At 40.8% G+C, this 23,086-nt stretch overlaps 1 protein-coding gene across 1 annotated transcript in view; it reads left to right on the top strand.

Moving 5' to 3' along the window:
• Positions 1 to 8,329: 8,329 nt before the first annotated feature.
• BICC1 (BicC family RNA binding protein 1) overlaps positions 8,330 to 23,086 on the top strand; it is a 111,005-nt gene continuing 96,248 nt past the window's right edge. The window contains exon 1 of the mRNA XM_061374075.1: positions 8,330 to 8,783. Within this exon, the coding sequence (XP_061230059.1) occupies positions 8,336 to 8,783 (448 nt within the window). The 5' untranslated portion in view covers positions 8,330 to 8,335. The remainder of the gene's footprint in view (positions 8,784 to 23,086) is intronic.

Below are 23,086 nucleotides of genomic sequence, written 5' to 3'. Positions count from 1 at the left end.
TATTACAGACTTGTTTTAGGAATGTAATTCAGTCATTTCACTGCTTCCTGTCTCTGCCTCTGTGGGCTAGTAAACTTGACTTCAACAGTTTGGTTACATTAACCTAGCTTTTCTCGCCATCACTATGGTGTTTTTATTTCTTCTGAGTACTATGAGTCATTTCCTTAAATCTTTCCTGGTTTGGCTGTAATGTTTAGGACAGTAGGAACTGCCAGTGCTCCTCTTCCACTTCTAGCTTTAATTCAACCGTGTACTAAGAACCATTTATTTATTACATTGGGTTTATCTAAGCTATTTCTGATGAAATAATTAGATTTTCACCTGATACAAATCACTCAAGCTCAGCTGACATCATGGCTTCTTGGAAGCCACACAAGTTTATAGCTGTGGAAGGTCTGAGCCCTATGTTTTATTATCATTCTGATAAAGCAGGTGACTAGCTTGTTTAGTAACATGGCTGTACCATTACATTGTTTCATATCCCAATTTAGGCTGAATGAATAGATGGAAAGAAATTTTCATGCCTATGGAAAGTCTTCTGATGATTTTGATGGCTCAGGTAGTCCTTTATGTATTCCTAAGCCTTGGATAAAGGAAAACACATAAAAACACAAGAATATCAATACATGTTTGACTTTTTGCCATGGTTTAAACCCAGACAGACAGCTCATTCACTCACTCCCCCCCTTTCCTCCCTCTTTCTTTCCTTCCTCCCCCCCCCCACCCTCCCTGCTCCCAGAGGGATGGGGAGGAGAATCGAAAGAATGTAACTCCCACGGGTTGAGATAAGAACAGTCCAATAACTAAGGTATAACACAAACCACTGCTGCTACCACCAATAATAATAATGATAAGAGAAAATATCAATGGAAGAGAATACAATACAATCTGCCAAAATGAGCCTGACCCAGAAGAAACTGTGCCCTTCCAGGTAACTCCCAGTTACCTCCCCAGGCATAACATGCTGTGGTATGGAATACCTCTTTGGCTATCCTGGATCAGGTGTCCTGTCTCTGCTTCCTCCCGACTTCCCCTCCTCCCTGGCAGAGCACGAGACTCAGAAAGTCCTTGGTCAGAGTAAACATTACTGAGCAGCAACTAAAAACATTGGTGTTACCAGTGCTGTTCCTGGGCTGAAAGTCAAAACACAGCACTGCACCAGCTACCAAGAAGGAGAAATATTGACTGCTACTGCTGAGCCCAGGACACTTTTTTTTTTTTAATTCATCTGTTTCTTTACTGGATCACACACAGAGTTCAAGCACATTCTTAATAAGTAAATTCAGATGGAGAGTACAGATTTCTTAAAAGATACAGCTCAAGATTGTAGGCCTGGAAAAGTCCAGGTAAAAGTGATTTGCATCATCTTTGGGTAGCTTGGGCTCAAGGCTGTTAACAATTACAGAAATGTTTTTTATTGATAGCAGACTTTAAAAGATTCCATAAAAGTATAAACTAGCAAATGGCATTCCACAGGAAGTGTCTCTTTCACCAAAGAGTTACACAGATAAGGAAGAAAAAAAGGGATGACTGCTCAAACTACCTCTGTCCTCTGGTAACCTTCCTACTAGCACCAGTGGGAATGGTGAACATGCCTAGTATTGCAGGAGCTGCAAAGCTGGGCTGCTGCTGCTCCTCTTTTCTGCCCTGTTTAGATCATATCTGCATTAGCTTCAGACTGAAACACATTGGAAAAGCTAAAGCTACTCTCTTCCCAGTTGTAGTCCATGTTTAATATGCGCATTGAAATAAGCTAGTTCTAAGAAAAAAAAATTTGATCACAAAATAGCTCTTTACCATTGGTAGACGAAGCACCCCAAAAGGGAAGAATTAGTTTTTTTCCTGTCACTCCTAAATTAGATACTTAAATTAACAAATTGCACAGCAACTAATAAAGTATGAGATCTGAAAGAAAACAAAAAAGGATGGCTCTCATGTATCCTTACAACGTAATTTTTATAGCTTGGTACTGGTTTACACATACCTGTATTTAACATTCACAGAGGTATTATGCCGAATTTAAGGTAATACCTATACAAATAGGACACAGAGCATTAAGGAATATGGTCTCCTAAAAATTCTGCCTGTTCTAAATGACTACAACAAAGCTAAGTTTCCATAGTTCAGTGCTGAAAAAAATCATGCAAAAGAAAAGTTACTTTCAACTCTCAGCTTCCTTGTGTTTATGATGAGGCACTCTGCTTGCCTCCTGCTGAGAGTTTGCATGCCTTCTCATAGGGACAAGAAATTTCTTGCTTTCACAGCCAGTTCTGTATTAAAAGCTCATGGACGTCTTGTGTCCCTTCCTTTATCAGAGGTCATATGTTTATTTTGTCTTTGATAACTGAACAACAAGTTCTTCAGGAATCATACAAAACCAGAAACATCAAAGCTACTAGAAGTATTAGGAGGGAAATGGAATTGAACAAAAAGTAAAAGAAGATGTTTTCTAGACATCTTATTTTCACCTACAGTTCTACAACCCAAATAAATATCATGTGTAAGTCAAACTACTTTTGATAAAACAATTAGACAAATTCAAGTTCTTCAATTTCCAAAAGGAAAGTTAATCACCCCTATTTTTCATGTGACTCTTTACTTCCTGTATTTTGTTAAACTACTTATACCTACAGAAAGTAGACATCAGTGTTACTTTGGCAGTAAACCATTGGAAATTCTGAAACAGTAGCACTTGACATTGGCAGAATAAGTAACTACACAGAGCAAAGGGAATTGGAGAGACAGTTCAGACTACAGCTCCTAAGGTTTTCCCTTTTTTTCTGATACCATGTCGATACCACTCTGTACTGCTGAAAAGCCTGGTCTAAAACTGTGTGCAGCACTAGCAACACCTCTAACATTTCAATCACAATTAAGCAATTCACATTTGCAGCATTGACACTTTCCTGAACTCCTTAAGAAAAAAAAAAAGGAAAAAAAAAAAAAAAAAAAAAAAAAAAGCTGAAAAGAGACAGTCTATGAAAGAGGAAATTCCTACTAAGGAACAGCAAGAGTACAGCTACTCCACAAGGCAGGAGACAAACCAGGAATATGGGACAACAGTGCCTTACCAGCCCAGATGCAATTCCACAGTACCTCAACAGATAAGGAAGAAAAGGGTGGTGATAACAACTCCTATAAACAGTCCCAGACACCAGCCAGTAATGAGTCATTAAGACCTATGCAGAGAGTCCATGCAAGAACAGCAAGAGACAGAACAATAAATCACCTACCCACAACACAGGCCCAATATTCAAACATGTCACATAAGAGACAAAACAAAAACCCAAGCTCCAACATAGGTTAAACCAAGAACAGTTCTTCGAGGTCAAGCTTAAATAGAGCTCCTAGGCTCCTGGGTGATGAGTTTAGGAGGTGCCCCATGTGAAACTGGTCAGGAAAATTAAAGCCTATTAGTGCACTCAGAGTCTTGACAATGCAAGAGTGTGTTTACGGAGGACTGCCAGATGAGTAGCTGTGGGGAGTAAAAGCAAGCATGTTTTAATCACTAAATCTATATTGGTGTTTCGTTGTTGGCATTTTTGTGGGGGTGTTTTGGTTTGTTTTTTGGGAGGGTTTGGTTTGTTGTTTTTTTTCAGAATGGTGACTCACAAAGTGCAAGCAATTTTACAGTAGTGAAGTCAAGCATTGGTCTTTTATGATTAAACAAACAAACAAACAAAAATTCAATTCCATTTTTCTATTTGGTTTCTGCTAGACAACCAAAGGCTGATCTCAGTGGCTATTAGGTTTTACTATCGAAGTGGAGATGCATTTTTGCACAATATGAAAGCCTTGAGTGACAGAGGGTCACCTGTGCAGTGTAAAGGAGATTTTTTCTTAGATGAGGGACTGTTACAATAATTTAGTAAGTCTTATTTGCCAATACAGATGAAATAATAGATTTTAAAAATGCATCACTGTTAAATGTGTTATTTTAGCTATGCAGGGAGCCAAGAATATATGCTACATGTACACATGTACATAGGGATTATAGTACTTCAATACAAACCAGTAAGGTCATGGTGAAATAAATAAGCAGGAGTACAGATTATGAGATGCCTGATAAGATCATGCAGTTCTGTTCAGCATTGGTAAGACCTCAGCTGGGATACTCTCCAGTTTTGTTCTTTGTATTTTAAGGAGGATGTAGACTATTGTGGAAAGAGTCTGTTGAAGAACAGCAAGAAACAAGATGTCTGAGAATGACCTGAAAGACTTAGGAGTGACTAGCTTGATGACAAGAACACTTAAAGATTGACCAGTGCTTGATAAAAGTATTCACAAGCATCAAATTCTGATACAAAGAAGAAATAATTCATTCACTGTGCCCGTGGTGTACAGAACAAGAACTAATGTCTTTAAGTTACAGCAGTAATAATTCAAGTTACTTATTAAGGGGGAAAAGTACTTCTTGATGGCAACTGAAGCATAGGAATTTCCTGGAAAGGTCATGGAGATCTCATCTTTAGAAACTGTAGAGAAGTGGATAAACAAATATCTGTCAGGAATGAACTCAGCATAGTTAGGAGATAAATTAGATGACCTTTTTGAGATCTCTTTCACTCCTTTTTTATGGTCCTATGATTCAGTATAGCTAAAAAGATGCTTCAGAATCTGCTCTTATGGTTAGAAAAAGAATTTATTTTGAGAATTTCTAGGGGTGGAAAAGTTTTTATAACAGCTGTGGAGGATCTTTTATTTATTTGCTGGTGGGCCTTAAGTGCACAGTACTTTAGAACACTGAAGGCCACATTATACCATTCTAAGAAATTGGAGCTAATGGGACCTACTTGGGGAATATGGCACAACATCATGAAAGAAAATATTACAGGCTCTTACTTCTGCAAAATAAATGAATGCAATAAAGTCTTTTGAAACATCTTCAACATTAATTTTCACCAGTAATAAACCTCTCCTAAGTAACTAAAACCAAATTCACCACTATCCCCAGAAAAGCATTTCTAGATACCACAGATCACTAAAGATTCCGTGTGCCTCCTTCTCTTTCCCCAACGTCACTTTGTAGCCTTCCAAGCTGATCTTTTTGCACATGGCTCCCACCTCAAAAAATACAGATAAAAAGCACTTTGATCGTAATGGTGTTGTGAAGTAGGTAAAATTGAGACCAAGAATAAAAAATAAATGCAAGCTCTGGAATATAGGCCATGCCGTATTAACAATAAGTTACACTGTGTCACTCTTCCGTTTATAGGTAACTTGTACATCTTGTGCTCATGCAGTGCCAAGAGAACCAGCCATCACTTTAACGCTCGAGCAGCAGCCCTCAGGCAGACCCAAAACCATCTAATGGCCCTCTCCATGTGCTGTCACTTCTTGTTTGCAGGCCGAAGAGCAGACCCACATTCTTCACAGGAGAGCTCCTACAGTACTCTCGATTTGGGGGTTTTATCCAGTCCCAAAGAAATGTGATTTATTACAGTAGATCAACCAATTAATAAATCTTAAAATTCACAGGATTTGTTTCACCCCAATGAATATTATACCATAGACTTTACATATAGGCTGAATGTGAGAATAAAGAACTTTTATATTCAGTTATGCTTTTTCTGAGATTTGCAGATATTCTGTGTGTGTGAGGTGAGCAAAAGAGAACAGGATGAAAAAAAACAGGGAGAAAATGTAGCAAAATAGACATGGTATGCCACAATGAGAAAGATCCTGTTATTCTTTTCTTTGATCAAGCTACTGGCCACAGAAAAATGGCCAACGTATATTTTTATATGCCAAAGTCAACTTCAGCTGATGTTCTTTCTAGCCATTTGATCTTTTATCTGCCAACTTCCACCCAGTTTCCCCACTAGTATCCATGCTTAATATTATTTTAGCCATTAAAAATGTGGTTTTATACTTAGTTCAAGTTTTCTGTGTAACAGACAGTTTATTCTTCCACTGCAATATACTGGAGAAATACAATACCATTTATGCAACAGAAGTGATATTCTACTGAATATATACTAACAACTCCTAATTACTAAAATGGTTTGGGTTTTTTTGACCATTTCTGTGTATTTCAATGAGAAAACAAAGAGTTTACTTCTTAGTTTTAGTCTAGAATGACACCATGAAAGGGCTCTTTTCAATGAATAAAATCTAAACTGAATACATCATTATTTGTTAAGAGATCTTTGCTTTACTACATTGTTTGCGTGACTACTAAAAAAAAAAACACCAAACAACCCCCCCCCCCCCCCCCCCCCCAAAACCCAAACAAAAACCTCCCCAAACCACTGGAGAGAGTGTTTTTGTGGCTGTACTGCAGGAACTGATAAAACCCAAGGAAAGAGACCTCCTACACTGAGAATCTCTGACTGTAAATCTCACTGGTTTATGAGTGGAAAACACCCAAATAATTGTTTTCCTCAGTAGTGCCAAGCACCTGTAGCTGCTGTGGACTGTAATTGGTGCTGAAAACACTCATAATATTTGGAATCTGTAACTCACTCATGGTCCTGGCATGTAGAAGACAGGCAACTCCAGCTGGTGCTCATCTGGGGTGAGGCAGCAGACTTTGCTGAATTTCAGGTTGTTTTGGTATGGGCAATGTACACTTTCCCATCTGTAAAAAAGAAACCAAAAACGGTGCTTAATAGCAGCTGTAGGGAAGACTGCCAGTCTTTCCTCAGACCTCCCTGCACACTGAAGTATTATCATGCTACAAGCATGTTTGCTACAAGCAAACTGAGATAAATTGAGGTTGCATTTTTTTGCATTACCTATATTCATATTTTGTTCCATTGGTTTTAACTTCGGCCATTTTATTTCCCATGGTCATAAGAAGTATCAGAGGATCTTGTGAGTTGTAGGTTAGCCTGCAAGCCACTACCTAGCATCTGCAGAGCCTGTGAGACCAAGAGAATGAAATATTATAATTGAATACTAGACATTTCCACTAAGACTGCCTCCCTCCATGCACATAATGTTCAGTAGAAAAGGAATCATGGGTGTTACAGAATTCACACTGTCATGGCACTTAGTGCACTTAGGTAAAGATTCTGAAAGCCAAAATCTGAGCCTCTGTATAAAAGACCGCATATTGCAACTGGACACAGCTCAGTTTGCATCTAGCTGAGGTTTCAGCACAGCTCCTGATGAATTTTAACGCGGTCCTTCAAGCTGATGCTAGAAAGTTCACCATCACCTAGATTAGCTGTAATTTCTGTATTGCTTTCCAGTGTGCATACAGCAACCTAGTTTGGCCATCATAAGAATGTAGTTGCTCCAGTACTAGACAAATGACAGGAATCAGCAGTACTGCAGGTGTGGTGTGATGCTCTCAGGGTGGGATACCTTGTAGGACTCCAGACACTGTTGCTGGAGCATCTTGTAGTAGACTTCTTTTTCACCGGAAAGCTTTAATAGAAACAGAAAGCTTTTGTTGGAATGTGTGATTTGCAGCAAAACTTTTTTTGTCAGGATTTTTCACATTCAGGAGAAACAAGATGACTGAGAGACCCAAAGAGAGAGGGTTGTGCATGCCTACCCTCACTGACCTGAGTCAGGCAGCCAGACTTTGGGCAGTGATGGCCTCCTGAGTGATGTGTCCGGCTGCAGGAACAGAGAAACAGCACTGCTGCAACTGAACAAGCATGACTGCTCAAGCCAATGATTCCTCTACACTAGCTTGTGCTTTGGGGCTTAAAGTGTTTCTTTGCATAAGTGGTGTAAACTGGGCAGTTGTGAAACCTAGCACTGGGATGCTGGGTGCAGATTAACACAATTATGCCCGGAAGGCGAGGGATGCTTAACCCGGTTTCTTGCAGTACTGCACAGCACAAAGCACTTCGCCTTTCTGAGGCTCCGTACGGAGCTGAGCTGAAAGCCAGGGTCACCATTGCCATGAAGAAATGCCTCAGCTACTCCAAGCAAGCAGCGTTTCCAGGACACGCCGGCGGAACCTTGTCTTGCTCGTTCCTGCCGCGCAGACAGGCACGTTTCGGGGAGATCGTTTTTGCTCAGGAATGTTACTTTGGGACCGTTTTCCAGGGCCGCCACGCCGCACGATCGCTGCCGACACTCACTCAGCCGGCGGAGAAGGGATGGCTGAGGGGGCCGAGGCAGCCCCGCGCCTTCCGTCCCGGCACCGCTCACCTTACAGAGGGGCCTGCCCCGAACGCAGACACTAGCTGGGGCCTTGCTGAGAAGGCCCCCCACCAGCCGGCCCCGAGGCGGAGGCGGTGCCTCTGGGGGCGGCACCTCCCCACCCCCTCCCTCCGCCCGCCGAGGAGCGCCGCTGCCCCCTCCTCCCGGGCAGGGACCGGGGATATCCCCAGCCCCTCCCCGGCGGGCCGGTGGCGGCCCAATGGAGGTGGAGATGTTGTGCGGGCTGCGGGCGGGCTGGGGGCGCCGCCGAGCCGCGGATGCCGCCGGCTGCCCGGGGGCGCGCACACTTGGTGGGAAGCCGGAGGCAGAGGCGGGCGCAGGCGGCGGCGCCGGGGCCGGGACTCTGGCAGGCGGCGGCTGGGATGAGCCGGGGGGGTGGCTGTGGGGGCAGATAGCGTCCCGCGGGGAGGCAGCCGAGTGGGGCTCGGAGCGGCGGAGGGGTCCGCACGGCAGCGCCATGGCGGCTCAGTGCGACCCGCTGAGCGGGTACCTGCAGCAGCCGCTCTCCGACCCAGGCTCCAACAGCGAGCGCAGCACAGACTCGCCCATGCCCGGCTCCGAGGAGGACTCTGCCGGACCACCGCGGCCCCTGCACAGCCCTGAGTGGGGCGAGGAGCGATTCCGGGTGGACAGGAAAAAACTGGAGGCCATGCTCCAAGGTGAGGGCGGGGAGAGGCGACGGCGGTCCCGGGGGGCGTGGGGCGGCGGCCCGGGAATGGTGGGGACCGCATCCCCATCCCACATTCCTAGTCTTCTCCATCGCCGCCGAGCCGCGGGTCCCCCTGTCAGCCGGATGAAGCCTCCGGTGCCGCAAAGGGGATGGGGCCGGTGGTCGGCCGGGTGCTGGACGCGGCCGTGGGTCGGCGGGAGCCCTGCGGGCCGGTCCCAGGCTGCCGGACGCTGTCGTGGCCTCCCGGGCCGGGGCTTTGCGAGGCGCGGGGAAGGAGGAGGAGGCTACTTATCTCCCTCTCTTCAGATCGGAGCCGAACTGCGCGAGCCGGGCGACGGGGGCACCCCCGGGTCGTAGGATGTCGCTTGGGGTTGGGGCTGTCCCGGCATTGCGCGTGGTGCCGGTGCCCAGCCCCGGCGGGGCTCGTTCCTCTCTGGCAGCCGGCGCGCTGCGACGGGGAGGCTTTGAAGGTCTTTTGAAAATCCTTCTTTACAAATCCAGTATCCCTCTCAGGCACGGTGGTTCAGGCTCCCGGCTTTCGAGGAACAGCCGAGGCCGCCGCGTAGCGGGAAGGGATCCTGTGGAGCCGGGCGTCCCGGGCGGGGAAGCAGAACCGCTGCGGGCGAGCTGACAGCGCAGCCGCTGCCTTAGGACTTGTTCAGCCTTTGGCTCTGCTTTCTTTTTTATTTTATTTTATTTTCTTTCCTTGAGACTACATATTTTGTACCAGTATGTTTTTAATTATCCGTCGGTGGAAGTTACGTAGGCAGCTTTTGACAAAATAGTGTAAGAGTAGCAATTGCTGGTTTTGATGCTAAAGAGCACATAAATACATTTAAACCAGTTGAGGGTGCTGCTGAGTGAGGCAGTTTTCTGGGGTGTTACCTGCTGTCTGATCTGAAGAACCCGTGAGAACAGAGGTGAATTTCAGGTCAAATCTCAGGGCATGTTTGGATCAACACGGAAGGATGGTCGTGGTTTTGAGAAGGTGCTTTTGCTTTTGGGACTACCGTTTTGTAAACATCTAATGTTACACTTAAGAAGGCAACTCAAGTACTTATGTACATTTTCAACGCAAACTCTACAAGTATTTCATTGTTGTTCATGTGGCATGTCACATGGAATGCATTTCATTCACTTAGTGGAAACCGTAGGTGCTTGCTGCCTAAGCATCCCTTGTCAGAACACCTGCCTCCGGTAATGGGAGGCTGTGGGAGCTGGTGGAGGAGCAGGAGCCAGTGAGTTGGGCTGGTCACGGAAGAGCTGCGGTTTGACTTGGTGACTGCAATGATTGGAATTCTTTTAATTGAGATTCTCTCTCTTGGGGGCGAGTTAATCTTTAATGAGTTAATACTTTAGTGCTAGTAGAAAAATCTCATTATGTAATGCAGTAAAGAGAAAGGAATTCAGAGAAACAGAGGTCTCATAAGCAGCAGCAACTATTTGTAAGATGGGCTCATCAGAAGTGTCTTAAAACCAAGCCCACACGGGTATTGAAAAGAAAACGCACTTCTGTGTATGAAGTGGTAGGAAAAAGAGTCAAAAGTTAAAGCACTCCAAGGAGATTGAAAGTGGCCTTAACATTCTCCTGTAGTAGCAATATAAATTTCCATTATCTAATCCCACACATAGTCCTTACTTCTATTGCCTGAGCTGCTAAGCATGCAAGAGTAAACAGAAAGCTCCTAAGCAGAATCCAAATGCTGTATAGGTAGTGTCATCCAGTAGTAGCCAGTGTCAAAATATATTTTTTTTTATTCTCTCCTTTTAATTTTTCTTTCTTACCCTCATGAGAGAAGTAAAAAGTATATGATTGATAGAGTACAGTGAGTAAATGCAAATGAATGCTGCCTGCTTTTTGATGAGAGGTTGCTATATGTCCAGTCTAGAATACACATGCTTCAGGCCATGGTTTGCGGAGTTGCTGCATCAGATACTTATCCAAATGTATTGGACTTGGTAGTAAGAGATTTTGTGTGGAAAACATGAACTTTCTGACTTATTGGTAATGAAAAACTACTTATTAGGAAACACAAGGCAAACATAATAGTCCTTTCTGTCAGAAAACTGTTAACCATTTGTTAAACATTATTGCTTTCATTCAGTTTCCTCTCTGTACTTTACAAGTATTTGTCTCATCTTTTGGCTTCCCGCAAGATAGGTTTTACTTACTTTTTTTGTTGTTGTTGTAGGAGAATACCTCAAGCACTGAGTAACAATGCTGGGGTGTCACAAAGAGTGTTCTGAAGCCAGATCTGTAATGAGTACTCAGAAATTTGGAGTAAATATTACTGCTGTTAACAAGCTAAAGTCAGTTTTATTTTTAACATTTTCTGTGCTCCCCCTTTTCACCCTCACTTCATAGGGTTGTGTTTCCTATTGTTTCTAATACCATATCCTTCATTGCGAGTTCTGAAGATATGCAAAAATTGCGTTGGAAAAGAAGGATCTCTGTAGTTTAAGTGGTGACAACTAGATTTTTAATTCCTAAAAGTTATTCGATTTTTTTTGCCTTTTTTGAGCTAGTGTAAATACAGCTTCTTGTTCATAATAGATACTTGAAGGCTCTTTAACTTTTGCCAGCTGCTAGAGAGCATGTTTACTCTTGTGAATGTTACTTTTTAAATTATTTAAAAACTTAATATCTCTTCTAGTGTTCACCATAGCTTTCTTATATTATGAGAAAGTGGGAATCCATCATCTTTAAGACAACATCAGTTGTCTTAAAAGCCAAGTTTGAAAGAGCATCTGTTTAAGAAACCTGTCAGGAAATGTTCTCATTCTTGCTCAGGGATGCCTTATTTTTATTTTTTTCTTACTTTTTTTTTTCTAGTCAACATCTGTTGTTTACTGTACTAGTCATGAATTGGGGTAGAAAGAACATGAAGCTCAGTTCTTCATGTTCTTGTACAGAAGCTCAGTTCTGTAATTGCATTGTTGTATTTTATGTGTTTCTCCATTGTTTTTCATCTTTCCTTCTGTTTATGTTTTGTGGATAGCTCTTTGAAGTACAGTACTGACTTCAGCGAGGCTCACCTGAGTATATCAGAGTGTATATAGCTTATGGGAGGACTGGGGTACCTTAGTGTTAAATACAGAGCCCACAGCTGGAGTCAGTGCTGTAGCAAGACATTAGGTAGCTCTGTCAAGAAAGTTGATGGGGCTTGTTTGCTAGGAGTTGTATCTGAAGCAGAATCCAAATCTGAAATGAGATGTTAAAAAACCATTATAGCTTTGAAAGTGCTTCTGATATTCCCCCCCCAGTTTGAAATAATTGGTTTAGTATTTTTGGTGTTTCAAAGCTTGGATCTGAGTAGCCTTAAGAGAAATATGTAAAATGGAAGGTAGAGGGAGCTTCTCCGAGAGCTTTGCTTTTTGTGCTTCGAATGTCAGAAAATGCAAAAGCTGTGATAAAACCCTTGAACATGTGGCATGTAAGCAATCTTATGCTGCATGTCTTCAGGTGTTTTTGTGAACAGATCTCTTTAGAATGATTTTTTTTTTTCCCCTCCCCCCCAGGGAGCATATTTGAGTAAAATGGATCAGCTATTCTTTTCAGGTGATATTTCATAGTACCTGTATTGATTATAGCTGCTCTGCACTAAATTCTTGTGAATGCTTATGTGACTTAATACTGCGGAATGATTTACTTAATGCATATTTGAGTGCCTGTTACCATAGCAGCTGAGTACTATTACAAAAATCACAGTATCACAGTATCACAGTATGTTAGAGATTGGAAGGGACCTCAAAAGATCATCTAGTCCAATCCCCCTGCCGGAGCAGGAACACCTAGATAAGGTTACACAGGAACGTGTCCAGGCGGGTTTTGAATGTCTCCAAAGAAGGAGATTCCACAACCCCCCTGGGCAGCCTGTTCCAGTGTTCCGTCACCCTCACTGAGAAGAAGTTTCTTCTCAGGTTTAAGTGGAACCTCTTGTGCTCCAATTTGTATCCATTACCCCTTGTCCTTTCATTGTTTGCCACTGAGAAGAGCCTGGCTCCATCCTCGTGACACTCCCCCTTTATATATTTATATACACTAATAAGGTCACCCCTCAATCTCCTCTTCTCCAAACTGTAGAGACCCAGCTCCCTCAGTCTTTCCTCATAAGGGAGATGCTCGAGAACACTAAACTTAGATTATGCTTTCTGGATAGCTTTTCTCAAATAAAACCCAAACAAACAAATAAAAAAAAACAAACCAAAAAACTTCCCACAACACAAAAAACAACAAAATAGCCCAAAACAACAACAGCCAGAAAAATCCCACAAGAAAACAAAAAAGCCCAAACCCACCCCACCCCAAAACACCAGACAAACCCCCCAACAAACAAGCCAACCAACAATTAAAAAAAACCAACAGCTTTTTCTTTTTCCATGTGGTGTTTTATTTTTTACTACAAAGTGTTAAGCTAAGCTTGCATTTCAAGTAACTTTCTCTATTTTATGTTCCTTAACAGACATTGGGGGTTTTGATGGGATGCATGTGCAGCACATGATTAAATACTTTGTGACTTTATAATGCATATATCCCATAGCACTACTTTGGTAAAAAACTAAACCCACACTCTTTTTAAATGAGTCTGACTCTAGCAGTGGTGTGTGTGCCATATTGTACATGGATCTTTCTTTAAAAAAGTAGCGGTGTGCATGTTAAATTTTGTGTTTTTCTCCTCCTTTGTGGTTTTTTTCTTTTGGGGGGGGTGTGTGTGTGTGTGTGTGTATATTTGTGTGGGGTTTTTTTTTGTTGTTTTGTTTTGTGTTTTTGTGTGGTTTTTTTTATGCACCATCTTTCAGTTTGAGGACTCTTTGGGGTAATTTTAATTATGGGATCTGAAACTTTATGGGTGGTGTGATGGATTTGTTTTGTTTTCCCCCTCATGAGATAATTCATCAGTTATTTGACTGTTGATAAACACATGAAGAAAAGCACAGCCCCACATGCTCAGGAAACTCTGAAGAGTACTTGGCACCAGAGCACTCTGCTGCTCAGCTGTCTTACAGAGCAGGTTGTGTTGATCGAGAGTGGGACTCTTGGAAAATAGCACAGTCCTGGGCTGGTTTAGTACTGACTCATTAAGTGCTTTCCTATGTTGACTGGAGCAGGTTAGAATTATAGGACTCATGTGAATCTTTATGGAATGTAGAATTATGGTTTCTAGAAGTAATGAAAGATCATTATTATTTTTCAGGTGGTGAGGATAAAAGTACTGTAACTTAAATTTAGTATGAACAGTCAGTATAAACAGTTCATTTGGGTACCTTTGTGTAGCTCTCCCTCCTGCTATTGCAGTGCTGGGTGAGTGCTCCCCTGCTCTGCTCCTGCAGTTTTGGTGCTCTTTGCCTGTTATGGGGAGTTAGAGAAATGCTCAACTAGTAATTTTTCACCAAAAGAAGTCTTACTTTTCTTAAAGGGAAGTGACATAAATACTTGGATAACTTTTTGCACAATTTAGTCTAGGTGAAACGTATTTACTCTAAATTTACTGAAAATCAATTGTTAATTCCTTTGCCTAAAGCTCACTCTTGAGGTTGTTGCCCAATCCTAAGACTGTACTTATGCAATGTCTAGTTCTGATGTTTGAGTGATAACCAACTTAGTTTGTTGATCCATCAGGTGAAACTTGCTGTATATAAACAAGTATATTTTCCCCACTTAATGCATAACTATGGGGAAGTGTACTTAAAAATCTTTTCTTAGACTTCTCTACTAGTTTGTTTCAACTATAGATGATAATAACTTGGTAAGTGTGGGGTCAATGGGGAGAAGAACACTTGTATTTGAATGTACTAAAGAAGATGGAGATATTCTACAAAACCTGGGCCTCTGCTGAGATTTTGCTACAAACAACGGTTTTATTAGAGGCTAGACCCTGAAAACATGAGTTAATAGATTTTTGAGTTAACTGCCTAACAGGCAATTGTAACTTAGGGTGGTCCTGAATGTGTTGGTTTTGGTGTGGGGATAGCAGGCTCCGTGATAAGTTTATCTTACATTTTTATGTTTAAATGGCTAACCAGGAATTGCAGTTTCTCTTCTGGAATTTTTTTTTTTTTTTGGTATGTGTTGGTGGCAGGAATCCATATAATAAAACTAAATGTACTGTGATCCCTCAAATAATTAGTGTACCTTTCTTGCAAATGAAGTTAAAAATACTTGGTGTGCTGTTGATTTTTACTCCTGTTTAAAGTTCCTGGCTCCCTGTTGGAGCTTTAAGACATGTGAAGTATGTCTGTTGACCAGTTTCTCACTGAAATATCTTTTCAAAGTCTATAGTTTATTAGGCCCCGAGCACGGTTTCTTTTCCTAGACAATAAAATTTTCTTTTCTACTAAATTGTGAGATTTCTGTTGGTGTTTTTTTTTTTTTTTGTTCATTGCAGTTTATCAGCATAACCTGGACAAGAACATAGTTGCGGGGAAACTGGAATCTTTCTAAGAGCATTTACATTTGGTGTTTAACTTGCATGTAGCAAAAAGAAAATAACATTCAAGTTCTTTGTCAGAGTTTCAAATCCCTAAAGTGCTGAATAGTCTATTTCTACAAAAATAAATATATGAAATGAATTTGTGTGACTTGTAGTTTAAAAATGCTCTTGCATTCCATTGTTAACAATTGTAATAATATCACTTTCTCAAGTTTCAATGGATTTTTAAGTAGTACAACGGACTATCATGGTTTGGCATGAGCGGCTAAGTTAAGTATTGCTGGCTTGCACATTCCTGTTGGTTATATTGTAATCTTTACCTCCATTGGAAAATATGTCCTATTTTGAGTACTTATTTCAGTCTCTTGGCTTTATGCCTGTCAAACAATGAAACATGCTATTTTTTGTTAATTTCAGACCTCTGTGTTGAAGAACTAATAGCTTTTTTCCAACTTTTTTTTTTACACTAATAGCCCGTACAGTGAAGCCTCAGTGGTGACTTTTGTAAACTTACAGCAGAAAAACTAATATGACTACATATGAGTTAGAGTTCAGATAGCTTGTTAGTTTTATGTACTTTTTGTGGCTGAAGGAATGAGAACTCAATTTAAGGATTTATTCTTTAACATGCTACCTGGTAATCAGTGGTAGTTTTTAAACTAATTTTGACTTAAGCAACTGAAAATATTCTTTGCGCATATCTGCAACTTTTGTTCAGTATCTGTTTATGACTAGGCTTTCTTGTCTGTGATTCAGGTCAGTAATCAGTATGAATATATTGAATTGGGCGATGTAACTCTTCATGTTTTGGTGGCTTTTATAGCTGATTTATGTAAAAGATTTCTACAGTGATATCCTTTTTACTGGAACAGGATTACATGATCAAAAAAAAAAAAAAAAGATAATTATTTCCTGTTAAAGGCTCATTGTTGTGAGAGAACACTCATGAGTGATGGCAACCCCCTGCCAGGTCACTGTATATGTGGCACTATTGGAGTAACTCTAATCCTCAGAGTAATTCTAATCCTCAGAAAGCATAGGGCTGTATACTTTCTGTTATCTCTCTAGCTCAAGGCGTTGTTAAACCTGGCGTTGAACATTGCCAGGGATGAAGCATTCATAACTTCCTCGGGTAACCTGTTCCAGTGCCTTATCACCCTCACAATAAAGAATTTCTTCCTTATATTCGATCAAATATTCCCTGTTTATGTTTGAACCCATTAACCCTTGTCCCTTCACAACAGTCTCTGATGATGAGTCCCTCTCCAGGAAAAGACGGGTATGGTGGGTAGGGGGTTGTAAAGAAAAAGAACAGACATAACACTAGGTGTCTGAATCAGTAAGTCACTTGCCTAGTAGCATAACTATGTTTAATTTTTCTGCTGCAAGCTAAATTTCACACAGGGGTTGATGAGCAGACAGCAGCATTGGTTTGTCCTAGTCGTTGTCCTGGCTGTGTGGCTGTAGTGGAATAGAAACCAAGGCATAGAAATCTGGAAGGCACATAATAAGCCTGTGTCTGCAGGACAGTTACAGGAGAGGCTCTCGTACCTCTTTCTGGGAAATCCATGAGTGGATACCTCCCTGAAGCACCTAACGCAGGTGAATATCAGGCAGGTGGAACTGGAAATCTGCATGTAGTTGCAGGGTTATGATCTCACTGAGGTTGGAGAGTTGTGAAGGGATACCTGTTGGGACTGGAGTCCTTCAGTGGCTGGATACAGGCTCTTTAGCATGAACAGGCTGGAATGGTGAGGAGGATGTTTTGCCCTTTAATGTGAGAGCAGTGGGTTGCATGGAGCTCTGCCTTGGGGCAGACAATGAGCCAGTTGAGATTGTATAGGTCAGAATTACTGAGTAGACCTATCTGGGTGGTACAGGTGTCTGCTACAGACCATCAGATTAGGAAGAAGTAGCAGATGAGGCCTTCACCCAACTGGAAGAAGCCTCATACTTGCAAGCCTCGGTCCCCATGGAAGACTTTATCCACTCTGCTCTCTGCAGGAGGAATAGCACAGCAGGGAACAAGCAATGTATGAGGCTTCTGGGGTGCATTCATGACAAGTTTCAAATATAGGTGATCAAGAAGATGACAGCAGGAGGTTGTCTGCTGTACTTGCAAACAAGGAAAATGTGGTCAGGGTGGAGGGCAGCCATTGATAGACTGGAAAACCAGGCCAACAGGAAAGTTATTAAGTTCAACAAAGGAAACATGAAGTTCTGCACAAGGGAAGGAATTACTCTAGATATCATTACAGGTTTGGGCCTGACAGGTTGGAGAACAACATCTCAGAAAAAGATCTACGGGTCCTGATGGACAATGATCATGAGCAAGCCCACAGTGTGGTGTTGTGACAAAGAAGCCCAACAGCATTCTGGGCTGCATGAGAAAGTGTTGCCAGTAGATTGAGAGTGGTCATCCTTGCGTGATACTCAGCCCTGGTGAACCACATCAGGATTGCTGTGTTCAGGCCTGGGTTCCCCAGTACAAGAGAGACATGGGCATACTGGAATAAGTCTAGCAATGACCAAAAAACTATTGAGGGGCTGGAGCATCTGACACAGGAGAGGCTGAGACATCTAGGACTGCTTTGTTGTAATCTTGAGAAGGCACAGGGAAGACCTTGTTCATTTTGCTTACGTGTTTCAAGGTATATAAACAGATGAAGCTGGACTCGTCTGTGCCAATGCATTGAGCACTGCTGCTTTGCTACCTTCAAACAGCTTTTAAAATGATGATCAGACAAGGTTGTAATTTATCTGTAGTTAGTTTGTGTGCTGCCCAGCTGCTTGAGCTGAAACTGAGGCATCAGGGATCACTTACAGGAGCTGCATAAAGTATCCAGAGATTCAGTGGCCAAGTGGTGGGAGCTGGCTGTAGGTTGCAGTGGCCTTGCTGATGCAGCTGCTGTACTTGATGGACTCTGTGCTATGGCTTACACGATATCTGATGAGCTTTATGTTCTTGGAGTGTTAGCAAGTTGAGAAAACAGGACTTCCTAATGCAGCTTAGACTGGAGCACAGTCCTGATATCTGTATCACTTGTTTTTTGTTGTGTAAACCACAGAAGAACTTGTTGCTCAATGTCCCCTTTCTAGTAGTCTCTTCTGTGCACGTGTGAATGAAAACAACTTGTTGCCTAGGTTTCTTTTCTTTCAAGGGTGATGGGCTCTTAAAAAAATGCTTGTAAACCTATCACTTTTTGTGAGAAAGACAGGCAATAATAGATGTTGCATTTAAAAGACATGAGATCTCCAGTCATTCTGACTGCCTCCCACATGGCCAGCTCTCAGCAGCTGCGTCTTTTGAGTTTGGCATCTTGAGATGGACAGTTTTGTAAATGTTGTGGAATAAAGCTGCTATTTTTAATGTGTAGGTTTTTAGTTTGTTTTTTTACAGTTGCCCAGGTTGATATCTTTAAAGTTCAGGGTTTTACTCATATTAGAGGCTGAGAACTGTTGCAGCACACTGTGGTGACTTGGGGGGGTGACTGACTTGGGGGGGTGACTGACTTGGGGGGGTGACTGACTTGGGGGGGTGACTGACTTGGGGGGGTGACTGACTTGGGGGGGTGACTGACTTGGGGGGGTGACTGACTTGGGGGGGTGCATAAAATCTGTGGTCAGCTGGAGATATTTTGAAGACATAGCACCTGATAAGTGATATGTGTGTATCTAGTTAAATGCTTTAGCTGTTGCACTGTCTCTAGAGAGGTACAAACGCAGCCTTGTAGAAATGTTACTGGACTAAGAGCATTATCCTCCTTTGATCTGCCATAAGACTTCAATTAAATTGTTTTTCTTTCCCCAGTCTTGTCTCTTGAGCCTTTTTCTAGAGGTAGGAAGCTGATCAGCATGGTGTCATCCACAATGTGGTCTCAAATTCTCTGTTCCTATCCAGTTGCAGTACTCATATGGTGTGTAAGGGCTCCTTATGTCGAAGAGTTGATAAACTTGTCTAGAGAAGCTTGCTCTCAAGTATTAATTAAAATAAATAGTGACTTCCCATTTCTCTTTTGTCTTTTTGCTTGTTGGGAACATGTTTAAATGCAAGTGAAGCATGAACCACCTATTTGCTGATCCTCTGTGCTGGCCAGGCCTGGGAGGCTTGGCAAAATCTTGGTTATGTTTTTTGCTAAAACTATGTGATATGCATCAGGTCTCTAAGAATCATTTTTGATTTAAAATAAGCAACAGTCTTTATGCTTATATGGTTATTGTAAGGCTTGCAGCATGTAGATGCTGGAAAATTTCTTTGTAATCCTGTGGCTTTTATGGGTACTTTTTGCCCCTGTCCACAGGAAAGTTTTTCTGATTTATTTATTTATTTATTTATCTGTGGGCCTGCTCAACATTTTATTTAAGAAGCTATGGGATGGTCAATTTTTTAGGTCTTCCAGTCCGTCTCTAAAACTCTAACTTGCAAATATAATGTCTATTTGTAAGAGTTACAGTGCCACAGAATGTTTTTGCTCTAGATTCTGTAATATTAGACCTTTAGAAAGCAAAAATATAAATAAAAATGAATGCCAAGGAAAGAAAAAAAAATGAAATGTTAATCCAGATCATTCAAATGAAATAGATATATAATTTTAATATGGGTATATAAAAAAAAAAGATTAGGCTGTTTTTATTTCCTGATTACTTGGTACAAAGTATCTGTAAAGGCTAGATTCATTGCGACTTCTAGCAATAAGATAACTAATAGAACAGAGCAAAAAATGCTATTCTGCTGCTTGTAAAACAGGTCAGATCATGGCTTCATCTGATTAAAATTCATTCTTGGAAAGAAATTATATTTACTTGTGAGGAAAATTTGCAACATTTTTATAATGAAGTTCAGCTAAATGGTTTATAGAGCAACATATTCGAAAATATGCAGTAAGCCAAATAAATCTGGTCTGATAGAAACGATTATGGATAATTAGAAATTGGTGACACTAGTGATTTATCTTATTTTAAGAGAAAGTTGCATTTCAGTCCTTTTGAACATATGATATGTATGTGGTTTTTTTCTTAATAGGTGCATACACAATCAGTCTGTTTTATGATCTACCTGTATGCTATTGGTATCTTGCTATATAAAGTTTTAACATTTTAAATTGTATTGATATTCCAAAGTTTCATGGCGAGGTTAATAGATATTCAAAAGTTTTAAAAATATTGTCACAATTTCCTTTTCTGTTTATAAAATTTTTCTTGGTTCTAATCACAGGTGAAGATAATTTTTTCCATTTTAAGTGAAGACTGGTTTTAGGAATCTATGTTGCCACTCTGAGCAGTTTAAACTAACCTTTGAATTTGCTTTTTTGCTTATTGCCAATTACTTTGTGTGAATGAAGGGCTTTGGTTTTTATCTGTTTTTATTGGCTCTGTTCTGTTCAGATTATGCTTGCAGTAAATTAATGGCAGTTGAGTATATGTGATTGGTAATTGAAGACTAAGCATCTTGAGAATATAAAAAATCAAATCTGTGGTTCCAAAATAAATATTAGGTCAATTAAGTGATGTGGTGAAACATTTCTATGCTAAAGAGAACTTGAGCAGATTGAAGTCTTGGGAAGATGTTCCCTATGACCTTTATGGTAAGATAATTGAGCTGCTCAAGGAAATATAATCAGTGATTTGGTTGTTGTTTTTTTTTTAGTATAATTAAACCAGAAGCTATGATGTAAGGTAGCTCCTGTGCAGAATATTACACTGCACTACTGAAAGCTATGATGAGTGAAAGGTTAATTGCTGATGAAAAAACATCTGTTAAAAATGATCTTTCTCCGTATTACATATACTTAAACAATGAATATTTGTACATAACTCAAATGAAGGATACATATGCGTGTCATCCTTACTGTCATGTGGAAATACTTTATTTAATCATGATCTGCTTCAGAGCTTGTAAGACTTGGTGTTACTCTTTCCAAATTTCTGAGTGCATCCGTGGGTGAGAAGTGCTATAGGATGGTGAAATATTAAATTACATTAAATGACCTTTGTTTATATGCAATTAGAGCAGTTAAAATAGCATTGATTTTGTAGAGTCTGGATATGGAATATGTGGGGGGTTTTTTTAATACTGATTTATATAGTGGAAAAGAATCTTGGTACTTTTTTTTTTTTTAATAGAACAAACATAAGTGCTGTTTTTCCTTAGTAATTTTACTTCTGGAGTGTGTGTAAAATGGTGGATAAGAGAGAATCTGTTTCTAATCTATTCCATGCGCAGAAACAGTGAATAAATTTGGTCAAATCTTTAGTCCTTTATAAGCAATTCCTTTTTGAAATGCGAATGTATCCTGCAGAATTTTTTTTACTTTCTCTGTGTGGAAGACATTATTGTCATGAGAGTCCAGAGTACATGGATTGTCAATATGTGTGAAATTCTTTAATGCGCTAAACAGTTGAACATGTAAGGATGTTTTCTGGGTTGCTTAGCAGCAGTCAGGTTTTTTACTTTAAGTGGTCTTCAGTGACATCTTTATATTGGCAGTGACATCAGAGATTTGGCAGAAATAAAAAAAGTCATGCCAGTGTTTGAAACATGGGAATTGTTTAAGCCATGAAAAAAACAGAGTTGGGTTATTGTAAAGTTGATTGAGTTTTTTTGGTTTTTTTTTTTTGTTTGTTTGTTTTTTGTTTTTTGTTTTTTTCATATTTAAAGATTTACAGAACTTTGTATTCTGTGTTCTTGTAAATGTTTGGGAGAAGTGAATGCGAGAAGAGTGTTCTGCTGGATGTCAAGTGTAGCTTTAGGTGACTTACCACCTGGAAGGTGCAAACGTAGGTTACAGATCAGTTGTGTCTGACTTTTGTGTTTGGTTTTTTGTTTTGTTTTTGTTTGGGTTTTTTTGTTTTGTTTTTTACTTGGTATGTATCTAGTTGGAAGTATATTTTCAGTACTTCTAGGTAGATCTGAATATTGCAGTGTTTTAAGAATAGAATTCAAACCAACTAAAATGTAAAATATCAAATATACCTTTTTTGTTTTGTTTCCTGTATAGGATATCAAATGCATATTTACAAGAATCTTTTAATTGAGTGGGTCTCCTGTATCACGGCAGAGCTTGTGTTGGCACTGCCTTCCGCTGTGGCTTGAATAGCCAGCAAAGTTTGAGACTGGTTTAAATATGTGTTAAAAGGTTACTTTCTGTCAGCTTTGTGCTGTAGCTCCCTACTGGCTTAGAATGCTTTTGGTGCCTTTTTTTTTTTTTTTTTTTAGGATTTTTTTGGGTGGGTTTGCTGTTTTGTTTTGTTTTGTTTTTCAGGATGCTTTTAGGATGCTTTTTGATGTGGGTGTGTGTTGTTTTTTGTTTTCGTTTAGGATGCTTTTTGGTGCTTTTTTAGCTTCCCTGCTACCTTCTTTACTGTATTGCTCAAGTTAAAGGCATCTTCATCATCTAAGTGTAGTAGTGGCTTGCATCTACTACTGGACCGAGTAAGGTGTGGGAGAAGCAAGTGGCTGAGCTAAAGGAAAGATTTACATTGCTGCCCATCCAGGTTAGCCAGACCAGAGTTTTAGTAGAAGTGTGTGAAGGCCAAGTTTTTCAGACCGATAAGAAATACTTTTAAAGTGGGAAATCTTGGCACCCAAGAGGCTAATAGAGATGTGACTAAGGTTTATAGAAGTTCAGTAGCTTTGAACACGCACAGGGAAGATCTCCCCCATATGTTGCATGGTGGCCAGACGTGCTGTTCTGAGAGGAGCTGCTCTTGGCACTTCTGTTCAGCTGCTGTTCCGCTCTCTTACTGTTCGTACTGTTTTATGAGAGGGAAGGAGGAGAAACCACTCACCAGCTCTGTTCTGCCTCCTTCTAGCTGTGTGATGAATACAGATCAGTTGGAGCGCATTTGACATTTTTGCAGC

The sequence above is a fragment of the Neopsephotus bourkii genome, unplaced genomic scaffold, assembly GCF_033783945.1.
Source record: "Neopsephotus bourkii isolate Nb327-2 ecotype Australia unplaced genomic scaffold, CSIRO-AGI_Nbou_v1 NB_1634, whole genome shotgun sequence".
Lineage (NCBI taxonomy): Eukaryota > Metazoa > Chordata > Aves > Psittaciformes > Psittacidae > Neopsephotus > Neopsephotus bourkii.
The sequence above is the reverse complement of the archived record's forward strand: the minus strand, read 5'-3'. Positions and strand labels throughout refer to the sequence as shown.